The sequence below is a fragment of the Anas acuta genome, chromosome 6 (assembly GCF_963932015.1).
Source record: "Anas acuta chromosome 6, bAnaAcu1.1, whole genome shotgun sequence".
In the NCBI taxonomy this organism is placed as follows: Eukaryota; Metazoa; Chordata; class Aves; order Anseriformes; family Anatidae; genus Anas; species Anas acuta.
Genome location: NC_088984.1, coordinates 18652848 through 18670672, shown reverse-complemented (window position 1 = coordinate 18670672; position 17825 = coordinate 18652848). Strand labels below are relative to the sequence as shown.

Below are 17825 nucleotides of genomic sequence, written 5' to 3'. Positions count from 1 at the left end.
AAAAAAACATTACTGCTGTAACCATTAGAGGTGGTTATAAAATTGCTAGAATACAATCTTCAACATTTTTTTTTTTTTTTGATATTGAAGACAGGATTCTGAGTGATAGAAATGCATGCTGTTGTGCTTGTTTTTATAGACGGAGATATCAGTGTGGGCCTTCCCAAGGACAGAAGACAAGTTTTTAAGCTCTTTGGTTGGTTGATTCCTGGTTAGTCCTACCCCAGGGCCTTATGTAATTGCCTTTGAGTAGGACTGGATTCAGATAAACAGAGTGACATTAACTGCGTTCTTGCTCTTTTCTTTGCACTGACTCTACAGGATTTGGGTTATGAGAAGTTAGGCTTCAAGAAATATTGCAAAGTACTTAGTTCTGTTTCATGTTACCACCTGAGTGAAGGTTGTCAAGTTCTAAGAAAAGCAGACATGAGTTTGTCTTCAAGAAGAGTGACATTGCCTGCAGTTATGCCAATAACTCTGCAGAAACGGGTATGGCATTTAAATCGATCTTGTAACTAACTTTATTTTGAGTTGATAATGCATTTGCTTAGTGTAAATAAACTGTTTTAAATAAACATAGCTATATTTACATTCTATTTTTTTGTGTAATATTTTTTCCCTGATATATATGTGAACATAATACTCATTTATATTTATATTTATATATATTTTTTTGTTACTGTGTTTTTTTCTCTGTCACAATTCTGTAATTATTTATGGAAGAAATTTGATTATAGATTAATGTAGTACTTAAATACAGAGTATCATGATTGCATTTCAGAATATTGAAATAGACCTCTGCAAAAGGATAAGGTACTGATCTTAATGAAAGATAACTGGAGTCCACTGACAAAAATTTTTGACCAGCTTTAAACAGAACATACTTCTTCCTCACACTGTCTGGCTAGCATCTTAGTAGTGGATGGTTCATCATGTACTTTGGGAATCAGGGTAACACTGTGCAGTGCTTTGCTCTAGCCACTGTAGCGGGCTACAGTGCCAGTGTAGCAGTTTTCTTTTTTTTTTTCCTTTTCCCTTTAATCTCACTAAAGTGTGGAAGTAATACAAAACCATTATGCCTATGTAAATTAGGGTTGTTTAGTGTAACTCTGGATGTATGATGTATGGCAATATTAATCTCTATTATGCTATTAAATGGTTCTCACTATTACTTTACATAGAACACAGCATATACTTATGGCGTAGGTGCAGTGAGTCTAAAATAGTATATGAATGCATAGCTGTTATTGATTTAGTATTTTGAGTTCTTTCAGATTAATTTATCACTTGAGTTGCAGAGGAAGCCCGTGAACATGCAGTTTTAGTGTTACCTTAATTACATGGTCATATATAACTTTTCTGGTATAGTAACTTTCCTTTCAGATTCAGATATGTGCAAGATGTGTACGAGAGAGATACTGTGTAAGAGCACTCTACAGAAATGATCTTTCAAAAAAAAATTTGAAGTTTAGCTTCTCAGCTCACATTCTTCCAAACCTGTGGTTCCCTGCCCTTCCTTTCTCCCTGCCTCCCAGTCCTCAAATCTTCAGTTGTCATAGTTGTTTTATTTTCAGCTGTTATTTGGTTATCTCTATGTTAGGAAGATGAAGGTCTTTGTTCTTGCAGTGTGTAGTTGTATTGGACTCCTCTGGTATGCACAGAGCAGTGCATGGTGCTATGTGGGAGGAGAGAGATGCATAACTTCACTCAATCTAACATTCTGAAGGCTAGGAAACTCAGTTTTAACTGTACTGTATATTTTAATGGATTGTGTTTCATTTTTTGCTGTTGAGAGATGAGCATCATTCTCTGAGCAAACTTAAAGTTTTGCTGTTCTCTCCTAAGGCATGGTGAGTGAGATAGATTTCTGTGCATTCTCTCCTATTTTAAAACACAAATATTTTCACACTACTATCAAATGACCTATTGGCTTTACTTCTTTTTATCTGTGCGCTTTGCAAGCCCAAAATAAAAATATGGGATGTGGGAGGAGGAAGCAGCACAGGATATTGAATTAGGTAGGTAGGTATCGGATTGCACACAGTTGCAGAAGTTCTCAGAGGTGTGTATCCTCCCTGAGGGCTTACTGTATGCCAAATTTGTGTCCTGTTTTTGCTCATGATGGTTATATTTATGCCAGTAGAATTCCCTGCAAATATATCTCCTCTCTCCATTCACAAGGCGCTTTTTTTGTTACTTCTGTAGCACTACCCTAATTCCTGAAACTGGAATACTACAGGGAAGGAAGGCAGGCAGGAAGCAGGCAAGAAAGAGGCTAGCTTGCAAGGGATAATATGTGTGCGTGCATGCATGCATGCACATGTGTGAATTTGTTTTTTGTGGACATTAGAAACATAGAAATGCAATTCAGTCATAATCTATTATTCTGGTATGTAGTGCCTTGAAATCAATTGCTTGGGATACTGCTTTTAAGTAGTATTTCTGTTAGACATTGAAATTGCAGTGCTCTATGTAAAAAGTGATCTTCAATTCTATTTTCTATAATGTAAGAAGAACCTGGACATTGGCAATATAAATATGTTATGTTAGCATTGCATTGTCAAGAGAAAATTGAGCAGTAATTCATAAGGTAATATTTTATGCTATTGATCATCCCCAATAATTACTTCTTTAACATAAGCATCAGTGTTTATGTAAGAAGTTTAGTTTAGTTATGGTACTGAAAGAATCTTTTTTTCCTCCCTCACAAAAAGTGACATTTTTTATTGTTATAGCCTGGCTGTTTTACCAGTTTCTTGAATGTTTTTTTCATTTTCATTCTAAGTAACTATTATGTTTTGTCCATTTTTTTCATACTTTTTTATTTTAAAATCAGAAAAGAAGTACGTATCATAGTTGATCTGTTTTATTCTTAAGTAATATATTTTTAACTAAAGCTACAGGGCCTCATTTAGATTCCAAGGGGTCTTTTCGCACGGGCAGAAAAATGAGTTGCTTAATAAGCATGGGGAATTATGCATATCGAATATTATTAAAACCAGATTTATAGTGTGTATATAGACTAGACATATAATTAATCCACCACAGAGTAAATGTCCTTTTTTAATCTTTTGTTTGAATAACTCCTTACTCTTACAAAAATGTTTTTAAGAAATTAGATTTAAAAGGTCATAATGCGTTCAAAACAATGTTTTACAGTCAGTTACAAACCAGTCATTTATTCAAGATAAAAATCTGCAGGTCTGCTAGACTTGTTGTGTGATAAGTAGAAGAGTACTTAAGCAGCTGATGTTGGATGAAAGGTTTATAAACAGAATTGCTTTTTTTTTTTTTTTTTTTTTTTTTTTTTACAGCAGTTGGGAACTTCCTAGAACACTAGGTCACACAATGTTGGAAGGCCTTATGTACACAGGTAGTATGTATTGCAGCTGAACAATTTCTAGTGATTCTTGAAGAGATTGCATAGTTTCTTTTTAATGGAAGAAATATTATATTGAATAGTTAGAAGAATAAATTGAATATGAGAAGAATGATTAGAAAATGAGCATGTGGTTTAGATTGCATGCTTATGACAATCCTGGATTTTAGCAGTTTTCAAGATTCTCTTGGATCTTTCTTCCATCCATTTTTTCTGGCCTGAAATCACACACTGCTTTAATGAACACCCACCCCTCCTGCCAAGCAGAAATGGTCACTTAAGCCAAATTGTATTGAGAATTATCAATGTCTGTCTGCAAGGCTAGGAGTGTGAAAGTAATTTCTCAGTTTTGCGTTTGGGTTCCCTGAGATGAAAGGCCAATGTGTTAATCCAGGAATTTTACATAAATGCACTTTAAGTGATATGGTAATGGTGCCATTAAATAGAAATATCTGGAGACAGACAAAGCATTCATGTATGCAGCATCTCCTCATAAGGACAGTTTGGAAAAAATAGTCATTCAAAGATGCATAAACACCACTCATACCCTCTTTCTCTTTTGTACAGTGTAATAAAAGAGTAACATCATACAAAGATTTGAAAACACATGAGAAAAGTAAGAGATGGGTTTGATTGTGCTTTAAAGACTTTGGGAACAGTGGTCAGGAGACCTGATGGTTGAGGTGAAGCATTTTGAATTGCTGTTATATCTTATTTTTAGTGGAATGTTTTTCTTCATGACTTGCTGGGGGGTGTGAGAGAAAATATTGGGAATAACCACTAGGTAAAGTAATACAATGGGCCTGACTGGAAATTCAGTATAGATTTAATGATCTTATTTAAATTACTGGGTGTATTCTGGATGTACTGATACTGGATGTGCAGAGTTTGATACAAATAGTAAAATGTTAAGCCTGAAGAAGGGTTAGGAACAGAAATGCATGTGTGTGTGTGTGTATATATATATATACACACACACATGTATATGTATAGGAATGGGCAGAGACACAAACTCAATGCTGGAGATGGATAGTTTGCTTTTGAAGTAAGTTTGTTTAAAATAGCCAGAAGGGGAAGCTAGTAGGGGAAGCTAGTACATAGTTTCAAGGGAAGGTCTTGCCACCTTTGTGGCAAGTAACATGTACTAAGATAGCTGCACTCATTTCCTCTTGATAATACATAAAAATTGCATGGAACTATTTCTATAGGTGCTTACCTGTTGCCTCAGATGTTTGTCTGAGGGAGCATACAAATTTCATGTAAGCTATGAAAGGATGATCTGCCTCAGATTCAGTCATCTGTCATACTTCAGTTGCAGATATTAAGTTACCGGTTCATGACAGAGACTGACGTGATTTTGGAAGTTCAGATTGTGGATGATAAAGAAGGAGGAGGGTGGCACAGTAGCATTTTCTCTTTGTGGAAGAGGTCTGGTTACGCCTCGTTAAGCCCAGGAACTGTGAAGGAGAGACCTACTGACAGGGCCTCCTTAGGGGAAGTATCGCAGCACTTTCTCTGAGGAAGGTTTTGGCCAAGCAAATACAGATCTGATACTATACTTTAGGAAGGTTCTGGGACCGATTTTTGCTTTGAGAATGCATTCTTTATTCTCAAACAGTCACACACCACTTGATCAGTCATACTTACTGGTTTCATGTTTTTAGAAGCAGTAAAGTTTTTGTTCTGTGTCAAATTGATCCCAAAATTTATAAATGAAACCAAAATGGGACTAACTTTACTGAGGGGGGTGGAGTACGAAGGGGTGAGGAGGGATAGGGGAACCCTACCCTGTGATATTCCAGTGCCTATGAGCAATCACATTTTATATATATTTTTTTTTATACAAAACCATCAATGATCTTGGAAATTAAAATGTATACCACTATATTGCATATTGCCATGAAAGGTAGGTGGGGATGTATGTGTGTGTATGTATAAGAGAGTGAATAATGAGTGTGCAGAGCTTTTAGGATGTCTCTTAGAAACCTTAGTGGTTTAATACACTTGGTCATTACTTGTCCCTTGTATAGTATGACAAGGTTTAGAGGCACAATTAATGTTGCACTCTGCCTTCAGTTCTTGAACAGACCTTTGATACATTTTTCAGTTTCTTCATGCTTTCTTTGAACATCTAACATCCTTCATACAGTAACCAAGGAAATTGGCTGTGTTTAGTGCCCTACTCTGCTCATAAGCCTTTTCTGTTGGCAGAAAATCCTTTGGAGGAAGAAAATACTTTGGAGGAAGAAAACAAAACAAAAAACACAACAAAACAGCTTTTTCATCAATTGATGAAAGTACTTGGCCATTTTCTAGCTCTAGAACTTGCCTTGACTTGTCGAGTCGAGACTTGTCTGGCCTTGTCTGGTCTGGTCGGGACTTGTCTGGACTGGACTTGTCTTTGTGGTGGTTTTACCGTGCTGGGCAGCTAAACCCCACAACTGCTCTCTCACTCCCCCTCCTTTAGATGAGGAGGGGGAGAAGTAAAGCAACGAACAACTCACGGGTTGAGATAAGGATAATTTAATTAAAGGGAAATAATTATAATAATTAAAGAAAGACTACCATGAACTAAACAATTTAACTAAGGGGAAAAAAAATGGAAAGAGGAAAAGGGAGGGGAAAAGGAAAAATAAAAAGAAGGGAGGAAAACAAACAAAATAAATGAAGGCTATATGGAAGTGCAGAGGAAAGAAATGACTCTCTACTTCCCACAAATGAGTGATGATTGACCATGTCCTTGAAGCAAGGCCTCAACGCACGCAGCCGGTGTTCGAGAGGAGGACCGACGTTTTCCTAACAAGAGCCCACCCCTCCCCTCTTCTTCCTGTTTCCACCTTTTATTGCTGAGTGTGACATCACATGGTATGGAATATCCCTTTGATTGGTTTAGGTCAGCTGCCCTAGTGATGTTTCTCTCCTCACTTTTTGCCCACCCCCTAGGAGGGTTAGAGAAAGGCCCGATGCTGTGCCACTGCTGCTCAGCAGTAGACACAACACTGGTGTGATAACACTGCTGTTCCAGCTACAAGTACAGAGTACGGCACTGTATGGGCTGCTGCTGGGAAAGTTAACATTCCAGCCAGACCCAGTACAGACTTGTCTGGACGTGTCTGGTCTTGTCCGTCTGGTCTGGACTTGTCTGGTCTGGACTTGACTTGTCCTTTCTGAACTTGTCTCGTCTGGTTTTGTCCAGACTTGTCTTGTCTGTACTTGTCTGGTCTGGACTTAACTTGTCTGGTCTGAACTTGTCTGGTCTGGACTTGTCTTGTCTGGTCTGGACTTGTCCTTTTAGAACACATGGTTATAGGTAAATATTGTCAAAATATATTAAATTACTGAAATGATTAGTTTCTATGATTAGTTTATATTACAACATCATCCTTTTAAAATATTCTTTTTGTTCCACTAGTTTTCATGACTGTTTTGCATTAGATGACTATCAAGTTTTGGCCTTTGATATAGGAAAAGCCCAGGTGCTCCCTGTAGCGACTTGGATTTGTCAGCAAAATTTGCTGACAAATCTGTGTTAATGTGAGTGTCTAGTTGAAGGTTTTACATGGTCTGAGTAGGCTTGCTAGCTTTATTACAGGATTTACACTTTATTTGGATTTTATGCCTTGGCTTCAGGGAGCAATACTATGCAAATGAAATGAAAGATGTTGGAAAGTGCTGAAGGATAAAACATTCTGTCAGAATAACTATTCTATAGCAGTCATACCTTGCCATTGTATAGCACCAGTGACTAGAAACAGATACCCAAAGACAGTATTGGGCTGCAAGATTGCTGTAGTTTGACCCAGCAGAGCAGTTTTCATCATTTTATACCAAATGGCAAAGTACTTGGAACGGGTTGCACAAGGAAGTTGTGGAGTTACTGTCGCTGGGGGTGTTTAAAGAAAGATTGGTTGTGGTACTTAAGGATGTGGTTTATTGAGTGATATTGGTGGTAGGGTGGATGGTTGGACCAGATGATCTTGGAGGTCTTTTCCAACATTAATGATACTGTGATTCTATGATTTTAAACCAACTGTTCAGTATGATGGGTTAACCTACATAGCCTTTGTTATATTTGCTCTCAAAATTCCTTGTACCACTCTAGAAATGATGTGAAAATTTACAAACTGAATTTTATTAAGCTGAAAATCTAAAACTCAGTCTTACTGAGTCTACAGCCTTTTTCCTCTAGTGACCTCCAGGAGAATACTTAAGTAATAAAGGCAATGACAAAGGTATTCTTAGATTTAAAACTGTATTGTAGTTCAAGCCAGAACTTTCATATAAAACAAATTATTTAGAGACTTAGTCTTTCTCTGCTTCAGCAAGAGATATGCTCTGCTGAGAAACCAGCAACATAGTGTGAAAACCCTGGTAGAAACAATAGGTACTTCTTTTTATAGCTGGTATCTCTTCAGAAACATAGAGTGCAGCCAGAATGTGGCAGTAACAGATTTGCTTTCTCTTGTGCTGGAACACAGCATTCTATTTATCTCTGACAAGCGAAGGATATGTTGGACAAACTGAACTATTAAATACAGAAAGCCTCATTTAAATAATGTTAACGCTTTGACACAAATAGGGACAAGCTAGTCAAACATAAGACCGATAACATTCTGCCCTTAACTTTATTGTACACAGAAAATAAAAAATACAGGTGTACTTTAGTGGCTTTAAATAAAAAAAATCATTTCTCCCCTGAATTTTGTATATGACTTCTTTGGAAGGTACGGTAGCATGTCGATAATTTCTACCATATTTCTAGTTTGGGGCAATAACTTAAGTTTTGTACTGTGAACTGTATTGGCTGAACATACTGACCAAGAGCATGAGGATTTTGACACTAAGACATAGTGGTAGAGAAGAGAATAGCCTGCATATGAATGTACTTGTTCTAAAGTTGGATTATGTTATGTTCTCTAATGAATTTTAAAATTACTTTTCCTTGGTTAGAGAATTCTACTAAAGCTTCACTGGATTATTTTCTTTACTTTTTTTTCTTTTTTTTTTTTTTTTTTTTTTAACTTATTTTTAGTGTATAGGAAGATGTAAAACTGTAATTGAGATCTACATGTCTATGTACTGGGTTTATATTAACCAGGGGTCCATATGTACCATGCACTGAGATTGAGAAGTGATCTATGTTTGACTAGTTGGCTGTAAGTAAGAGGTACATAGAAGACAGAAATTGGGAGACTTCTGCCTTTCTCAGGACCAAGGTGATTTTTAGATACTTCTTTGTCAGATGTTAATACATGCATTTAGCATTGCTCAGTCATGTAATGAAAAATAACCAAGACTCATTTTTATCATGGCTTGTAAGAAATGGGTTCTCCACTCTGATTCAGAGGTTAACGTGAGTCTGAATTTAAAAACAGCCATTCTAAAAACAAACAATTCACTTTCAATGTACCTTTTATCCTGCAGTCTTTAACTCCATGAGTGTTCAATCTTCATGATAGGTATTCTTTTCAAGGACTTTGGAAAAGTTATGGATGCCAATCAGTGTGAATTGCATTAAATCACCAAGATTTTTCAGAAGTATGGTAATTACTGTAAACCATTCTAATAACTGCTGTGAACAAAATGAAGAAAACTTTAATAGAATGGATTTTTTCTCTAGGAAGAGACAAAGTAGGTATGATCCTTACCTATCTGCCTGACAACAGTGTGTCACAAATTCACAATGCAACACCCCAAAATTAATCTGCTGCAATGTTCCTTGTGTAGCAGATGGTTTTTTCCTCTTTCCGAGGACTCAACAGAAGTTTATATGCCATCTTCATCAGATAAGGAAGAGATGGAGTCTCAGCCTCCATTTATGTTAGGATAGACTGAGGTTTGCCATTTAAGTTTCTTTATGTTTTAGAGTGTATAACCGTATTTTAACTGTTGTTTGCTTTTTCATTTCCAGTTTCCCTTCTTTTTAAAGCAGCAGTTTGATTTCACATGTAAAGAGTAGATCTGGGAATATAATACTCCAAAGTCACTGTGAATAATTAATGCAAATAAATCATTCAGCTACTCTGCAGTGTGTTTATCTTGTATAAGTGATCCTTTGGCTGCTGAATCATCTAGCAAACCTGCTAATTTTCTCCGATTTCTGCTATTCCATGGAATTATATTATTTGATTTTTTTTTTTTTTTTTTGTCAATGATGTTTAAATTCCCTCACAGCTTCCTAGTTACTCATACACATATTACAAGTTGTACTTAAAACGCCTCTTTAGCTGCTCTTGTTTGGAATCTCCATCATCTGAAGAAGAAAAAAAAAAGAAAACAACTCCCCCCAAAAACAACCCACAACCAAGAGAGGCAGAATATTTTGAGACTCTGTATTTCAATAAATTGTCCCGTACTCCCCCTCCACTTTATTTATAAATCTGTGCATTTTTTAAGGGCTTTATTGTGTTTTTTTTTTTCCATCACTTTGCATTTTTTACTCTTGATTTGCTTCTTTGTGGTGAAGGCTGGTGGTGGTGATGAATCTTTCACTTGCAATGTTTAATCTGTATGTTGTTTATTATTGCAATTCCTACTTACAGTATACTGAACTTCACAGTGTAATTGTTGGTATTTAGTGGTCTAATTATAGTAACTTTTTGAGCGAAGTGTCATATAACTATAGCTAATAGTTAAAAATAATCTCACTTTTTTTCTCTAAAAATAGTTGCACTATGAGTTAATTGTCCGAAGCATGGAAGTTGCTTTCTCTAGACCTTGCCTTTTGTTCAGTTTTATATGAAATTCTGAAATATTTTATAACTTGTATTACTTTTTTTTTTTTGCTTCTGTTGACCAATATTGTAAAAGTGTATGTATAAACTTCAGGATTAAATAATGGTATTTATATTTTAACACTCTCGCTGTCTTTCAAACCTTGTTTCTCTTCAGTTTTACTGACATTGTCTTTGAGATGATTGCATGTCAGCATTGTCCTCATTCTGCCATTTTTTTTAACATCATAATGTGATTGTCATAACCTTCGTTTGAAAGAACTTTGCTGCTATATTTTTGCACATAGCTTATTATAATTTGGAGATCTGCATAATTTAACCTCCCTCTTTATAATACAACATATTTACACATCTAGAGCAGTAGTCATAAGAGGAAGTCTAAGTGCTTTACAAATCTTAATGAGTTCAATCTGTTACCCTGCTGTATAGAAACAGATTTCATTTCCCTTGCCCCATTTTACAAAAAGGAAACTGAGGGACTAATAATCACTTGCCCAAATTCAGATGAAAAATGCCTATTTTGAAACTCAGAATAGGACCTTTTTTGTGTACAGGAAACCTCAAATATTTTTGTTACTTCTCCATATTGCTGTTCAGATTTTTGTGTGCATGTGTGATTTTTTCCATTCATAGAATGGTCAGTCTCATGCTGGATTGGACAAGATAATGCTAAGAGTCAAGCAAAGGGGGGTGATTGTATGGGCTCAATGATACAGATAATTGCCAAATTGCCATAGTAATTTGTCAGAGGGCTTTCATAGAAAGTGAACAAAAATTGTTTTAGTTGATAATGCGCCTATTACCATGAATTTAAACATTTTTGAGTACCTTCTAACGTAATATCCTAACAGAATGTTTGTTTGGTAGATCTTGGAAAAATTCAATGTGTTTTAGGTCATGGTAGGAAAAATAGGCATTTTTCCTAGACTTTGTACTTCCTTTCTTGGCACCATGGTTTCACTGCAAGACAGAGACTTAATTAATTATTGGTACATTTAAATCTTTGGTGCTTTTTGTGGGACCTTAACTCCATCTGTCAATAACAGCTAAATGTGTACAAAGTTTACTTTTGGTCACTTGGGAGAGCAGTTATTCCTTCTTAAGGAAGTTACTTCCTTCTTTGTTATTTTCTGTCATTGTCTGTGAGTGGAGTCTTAACTTACGTTCAGTTTCTTTAAGTACAAGGTGCTCAACTTCCCCTTTAAAGGGGTTGATGGTCCTGCTATAAAAGATGATGGTTTCATTTCACTTCATGTCTTGAAATTCTCTTGAAGCTATACTGTTTTAGGTAAGAAGTCAGGATTCACTGTAACCAGGATTTCACATAGGTTTGTTCCAGACTTGCCTTCTTCCCCCATGTACATGCTTTCAGGTAATTGTCCCTAATCAATGGATGACAATTCTTGCCTGTCCAATTGTACACATTGACAAATCTGAGCAGAAATCATGGAGTGCCTTGTGAACCATCCTTCAGAAGAGAGGGGACATCACAGGGACATCTACAGGACAAATTTTTGAAAGCTCATGATGTGGCAATGGAGTAAATAGTTGCTTTGCAATGAGCAGCTACAGTTAATCATTGTATCATTTAAAAAAAAAAAAAACAAACTATAGATATAGACATCTACAAACTGTAAGAAACCTTTCAGTCTTGAATTTTCCTTTTTGGAAGAATATTGGAAGCTGGCCTTCTACCTGTAGTCTAGGGTATTTGAAGGGAAAGTCTTGCATTCACAAAATTAACAGCATGCTATTTTTTAAAAAAATAATTGACTTAATCTGTCCTTGAATAGTTTTATGAATCCAAATTTTTGCTCACTCTTATAAAAAGGCTCTCTAAAAAGTAGTCAGACTAGAAGTTGTAAAATAGTTCGGAATGCCAGAAATTTCCAAGTTGAATGCACTTCAATTTCCAATTTCAAATACACCTCAAATTCCCCTGTCCTCTGCTAATACCAGTAAGTTAAAAGAATAAAAAGAAAACGAAAACAACAAAAGCTTTGTCTACCATGGAGTAAGATCGGAAATTTGAGAACAGAAAAATAGCCTGTTAGTTAATACTAATGACGAAGGTTAGCATTTTATCAAGCAGATCTCTAGGGACATCTGGCACCCTGGACTATAAGACTCTTTAAAGGCTGATTTTGCATACAATAATTCTGCATGTTTTTTACTTACATTACAATTTCAGTCCCATTTATGTTAAATGTAATTTTCTATTAATGGAGAAAAAGAGAGGAATGGATGAGCTAAAATTAGATACCTGTATCTTTATAAATAGAAGTGGCCTGATACATATTTAAAGATGCTGGTCATCCATTGATTTCATGGCCATACAGTTGCAACCAAAATCTTGTAACTCAGGTTATTTGATGTAGGCACCTAAATATGGACTCCATGTTCTCTGCGCTTCTTTTTCTGTTGGATCTACCTGGATTTTTTCACAAGTCAGGACTTAGTTTGAAATTTAAAACTGCTCAGTGCAGGGTACGGTCTTTCCATATGTTTGTGTCATTTCTGCAGATTGAAACTTCCAGAACAGATGGCTTGAAAATTCTGAAGAATCAGAGACTTGGACACCCTCTCTTAAAAATCTATGGAACACATTATTTAATTATTGTAGCGTAGATGATGTTTGAGTGTGGAAGGAGACTTGAGAGAGTCGAGTCCAGCTTTCTCTTGCTCTTCCCACACTGATTACCTTATATGCTCTTTTACTTATACCCCTTTTATTTAAGCAGTTTCTAATTTTTTTTTCTCCTTGTCATTATTTCCTACTCTGATAGTGTCTCCTTTCTCTATTCTTTGTTAAATCCTGTTACATTTTTCAACACTGATTCTGAGTTAAGATGATGAGTGAAATAGAAACAATAATGTATTTTATTTTGAAACATTTCTTAGCAATTGAATTTTTGGAGGAATAAATGTGAAGTGGGATCTTGGTTGATTTTTATAATCTATTGAAAAGGAAAGCGGATGGGTAGGTAAGCTGTACCTCCTTGCCAGGTCCCATAGACAATGAAAATGATTGATACTTGTCCTGCTTAGTCTCGTGCTTTCCTCTTTTAAGAAGATCTTGGAGCTGCTAATTTCTTACTTCTGATGGCTTAAATGGAAGCTATTGAGATGTTTCTTCTGGCCTTGGGAATAGCTAAAATCTGTGTATTCATGAACTAGACAGGAAAGAAGATTTGAGCACAATAGAGGCAACTCTTTTTTTTTTTTTTTTTTCTCCTAACAGTCTTCTAATAAATATAGTCAAGGCAAATTACATGGCTGGCTATAGGACAAAGCTTGAGACTATATGGTAATGAAAATGAATGATAGCTTGTTCTCAACTAGCATCTCTTTTCCTGTGTGATACTTTTGAGAAAAAAGTTTAGGGGAAAAAATGAGAGAGAGGATGACTGATCAGACTAATGCACAGCGGTAACTGCTAATAAAAGTAAAGAAGTGGTTACTCAAGCATTCTCATCCCTATAAGAGGTCAACAAAATTGGCTCTTTAGCATAATCCTGCCACCCTTTAAGTCTTAGAGCATCCTATAGTTCTGGCAAGAAAGGTATCTATTGCATCATATTTGCAATGAAACAATGGAAAGCTGATTTGATTTTTTTTTGTTTCACTCCCCATGGAAAAAAAATACATTTAGAGCAAATCCTATGCTAGATGTTGCTTCAAACATACAGCAGAAAGTGTGGACAGAGCAACTTTTTCTAATTAAAATCCCCTCAAAGGTCACACTAACTGATGAGATTTACACCATCACATTCAATTCATTAAACTAAGACTGTAACAGAAGTTCAGAAGGGTCTGTTAGGTGACTGCCTGTCTGCTGTCTCCTGCTGTATTTGAATCTCTTGGAAGGAATAGGAAAGGGCACAGCATTTGTATTTTATAAAGTAGCATGTCGTAGCTATGAGCTGGGGTGATCAGTTGTCCTAGACTTGCACAGGATTTATTTCCCTATACTGAGAAAGCCAGGTGAGAGAACTCTAAGAATACAAACACTTTTTTTTTTTTCTCCTGTTGTTGTAGTGTTGTTTTGTTTTAGTCGTGCTGCTGTAGTCCAAGGCCACCTCCAAGGCTTCCGTCTCCCCAGGTTGAATGGCTGCATGCAGCTCATTATCATGACTTGTGTTGCTGTCTTCAGCATTTTAAAATGTCTTTTTCCTATTTCTTCAGCAATAAGAGTCTAGTCATCTGCACTGCGATTCTTAACCCTTTTAAAAACAGTTTCTCTAAAAATCATCCATCAAGGGCCTCAACATGGGCTGTACGTGATCTTGCTGTAAAACAAGCACAACACCTCACTTTATGAGCACCTGAAGAAAACCGTAGTCACTAGCACTAGTTTGTGCTCACAGTGTCCCTAGCTGATGTGGATCCTTGTCCTGGCTTTATTGGAAGCATGTGGAGAATTGTTAGGAAAGTCACTTTAATCTTCTCTGTATCTTTCCCTCTCCCATAATGTCACTCTCCTGGCACTTAAGACTGTAAAATTTTTTAGATCAGCCTGACACAGAGGCTAATGAAGCTGTCTGCCCTTTAGTACTGCCCAGAATAGGACATGTCTTAAGGTCGTAAGGTCTACTCAACTGTACAGCCCACCACCCCATTCACAGTGTACCCTGCCAGACAGCTCTTATTTTTGTCTTTGAATCCTTGTAAACACTTAATGGATTTAAATACTTCATGCCAGTTTATCTTGAACTGCAAACCATCATTTGTGTGTGACTGGAGTAAGGGTTTAAGTTGTGTATGGAACAACCATGCTGCCAGCAGACTGTTGTTACCAGTCTAACTTGTTTAACAGTGGGAATGCTGCTAAAGCATATAAATCTTGTAAAACCAACAAGAGCTATCTGCCATTGTTGTTTTGCCAGTATTGATCCTTAATTTAATATTGATGTAGTCTTTTTGCCTTTTCTATTACATGTAAGTACTTTGCTGTAGCTAGGCCCGTGGAGACCATGGATTAACTTTCTCTGAGGCCTGCCTATTTTCTCTAGAAGGCTGCTTTGAGGATGTTGATTGATGAGCAGAGATGATGAGCTGAAATATTAAAGCAAATCATCATGGACTTCATGCTGATTTGATATGCTGGGACAGAGTTTGAAACAGAACTGTTGTAGTTACATAAAGAAAAGCAAATTTATTTATTTATTTTTTGAGAGGAGTATGGTCATCAGCGTGTTCTAATATGTAAGTGGTTTTCAAATGGAGTCTGCTCTTCTTGTTCAGATGTTAGGATAGCATGGGTGAGATGGCCTGATTTTTTAAAATTATTTTTAAATTTATTTTTGGATTTCTGCCATTAGTTGGAGGGAAGCAGGTGCCAGGATGTACAGTTGGAACTCGCAGCTGACTTGCCTACCAACTTTGGCACAAAACAGAGAAGGAGCCGCTGTAACAAGTTGAGACAACAATCTGTGGCTGATTGTTCCTTAGATGCTTGAAACGAGCATTAGTTTAGTAAGGTAGTAATAGAGGCCTGACTTAAAATAATCATAGAATCATTAAGGTTGGAAAAGACTTTCAAGATTATGTGGTCCAACCATAGACCTACTACCAGTGTCACCCACTAAACCGTGTCCTTCAGCATCAGGTCCAACCTTTCCTTAAACAGCCCCGGGAATGGTGACTCCACCACTTCCCTTGACAACCTGTTCCAATGCCTGACTACTCTTTCTGAGAAGAAATGTCTCCTGATTTCCAACCTAAACCTCCCCTGGCACAACTTGAAGCCATTCCCTCTAGTCCTCTCACTAGTTATGTGTGAGAAGAAGCCTACCCCCAGCTCCCAACAGCTTCCTTTCTGGTAGTTGTAGAGAGCACTAAGGTCTCCCCTGAGCCTCCTCTTCTCCAGACAGTTCCCTCAGCTGCTCCTCACAGGACTTGTGTTCCCGGCCCTTCACCAGCTTCATAGCCCTTCTCTGTACATGTTCCAGGGCCTTGGTGACGTTTTTGTAGTGAGGGGCCTAAAACTAAACACGTTACTTGAGGTGTGGCCTCACTAGAGCAGAATACACACGCATGTTCATCTTTAAAGAACTTGTGTCTTGATGTTTAATCAAGGATTTACAGTGGTAATTAATGGTAATGGTATGTTTAATGTTATATCAAGTCTTCTATTCTTAATTCACATATTTACCTGAATGTTTGTGTTTATAATTAAATCTTAAACATCTGTATTGTTTTAGGGACTATGTCACTATTCCAATATACATGACAACAAATAAGAGTTGATCCTGATATCAGAAGCCTCAATATTTTTCATTTTTTGAGTTTTGTCTACTTTATTTTTTAAAAAATACTCTTTAAAGAGAAATAAAAGGAAAAAACGCAACCTAATACTGAGTTTCTGGACTGTTGTGAAGAATTTAAAATCATTTTGTTTAAAAACAAAAAAACAACAACAACAAAAAAACACACCCTTTTTGGTGACTTAAATGACCCTTTTTGGTGACTTAAATGGGATTAGTTCCTGTGCAAAGTTTCTGACAATAGGACACTAGTGAATTGTGTCTATTCCATCCAACTTGCTGATTAATCTGATTCACTCTCCTGCAGAGAAATAAAACAAATATCGAAATTGACATCTTCTTTCCAGCAGTCTGTATGCAATAAGACTTGTTCTTTTGGTTTGAAACTAAGCATGAGCAGGTGTAGCCAAAGGTGCACCTCTTCAAGAACTTAGTGGGTACCCAATTCTTCAGGACTCTAAAATGTGTACCAATATTGAAAAATATGAATTTTTAATGAAATTTAAAAGTTAAAAGGACAAAGACATGTCATGAAAGTTTGTATTGCCTCCTTCCAAATACCCCACCAAACACCCTTAAGAGAATAAAGTAATTTGGAAAAACTACCAAGATAAAACAATAAAAATTGTCTACTTTGCTCTGTTTTTTGCATGTAGGTCTTTCAGGACTTTTTGTTTTCCCGGTCTTAATATGATGATAACTCTTTCCTGTATTGATGGTTTTGTTTCTGTATATGTGTATATATGTGTTTTTTAAAATAAATAAATAAATAGAACTCATAGCTCCAGTTCTTGCCAGTGAAAACTTGAAGTAGCTCTGTAGCATCCCTTATTTCTATTACCTACAGAATTGTGATGATCTTGAATCCAAGTGCTGTTCCTTCAACTAGCTCTGACTTCTTTCTACAGCTCTGCATTCACAGAATCTTTTAGTTTCACCATTTATCCTCTGTGATTTCTTCTTTAGCTTATATAAGAATGTGCAGTTTATTTACTTATCCATTACAATATTTTTTTTTTTAAAGCAGACAGACCAGTCTATATTGTGTCTTGTGATAAGGGATGTCCAGTCATCAAATTTAGTAGTGAATACACTTTGTTCAACTGTTTTGTTCTCAATAACAATTACATACTCAACTGCATTAGAGAGAATCAGATGTCTTTAGTACTGCATCTTATGTTTATAGGTTCTGGTCTGTTGTGAATGACACTGAGAAAAGAACATACTTGGATTAACTGAATATTAAGTTCATGGATATTTCAGCACTTTTATTTCTTGCAGGTAATTAAAGTTTATAGTGAAGATGATACTAGCAAAGCTTTGGAAGTCCCAACTGATATAACAGCCAGGGATGTATGTCAGCTGTTGATATTGAAGAACCACTATATTGATGACCACAACTGGACTCTGTTTGAGCACCTTACTCACACAGGTTTAGGTAAGACA

The 17825-nt window shown here is 36.3% G+C and overlaps 1 protein-coding gene across 5 annotated transcripts in view; it reads left to right on the top strand.

The window, feature by feature from the left end:
• GRB14 (growth factor receptor bound protein 14) overlaps positions 1-17825 on the top strand; it is a 63135-nt gene that overhangs the window by 18769 nt on the left and 26541 nt on the right. For 2 of the 5 annotated variants that reach the window (XM_068687711.1, XM_068687710.1), the window contains exon 3: positions 17661-17817. In XM_068687711.1, the coding sequence (XP_068543812.1) occupies positions 17661-17817 (157 nt within the window). Of the gene's footprint in view, positions 1-60; positions 490-17660; positions 17818-17825 lie in introns of those variants that run through there. The other 3 variants (XM_068687715.1, XM_068687713.1, XM_068687714.1) reach the window with 3 other exon arrangements.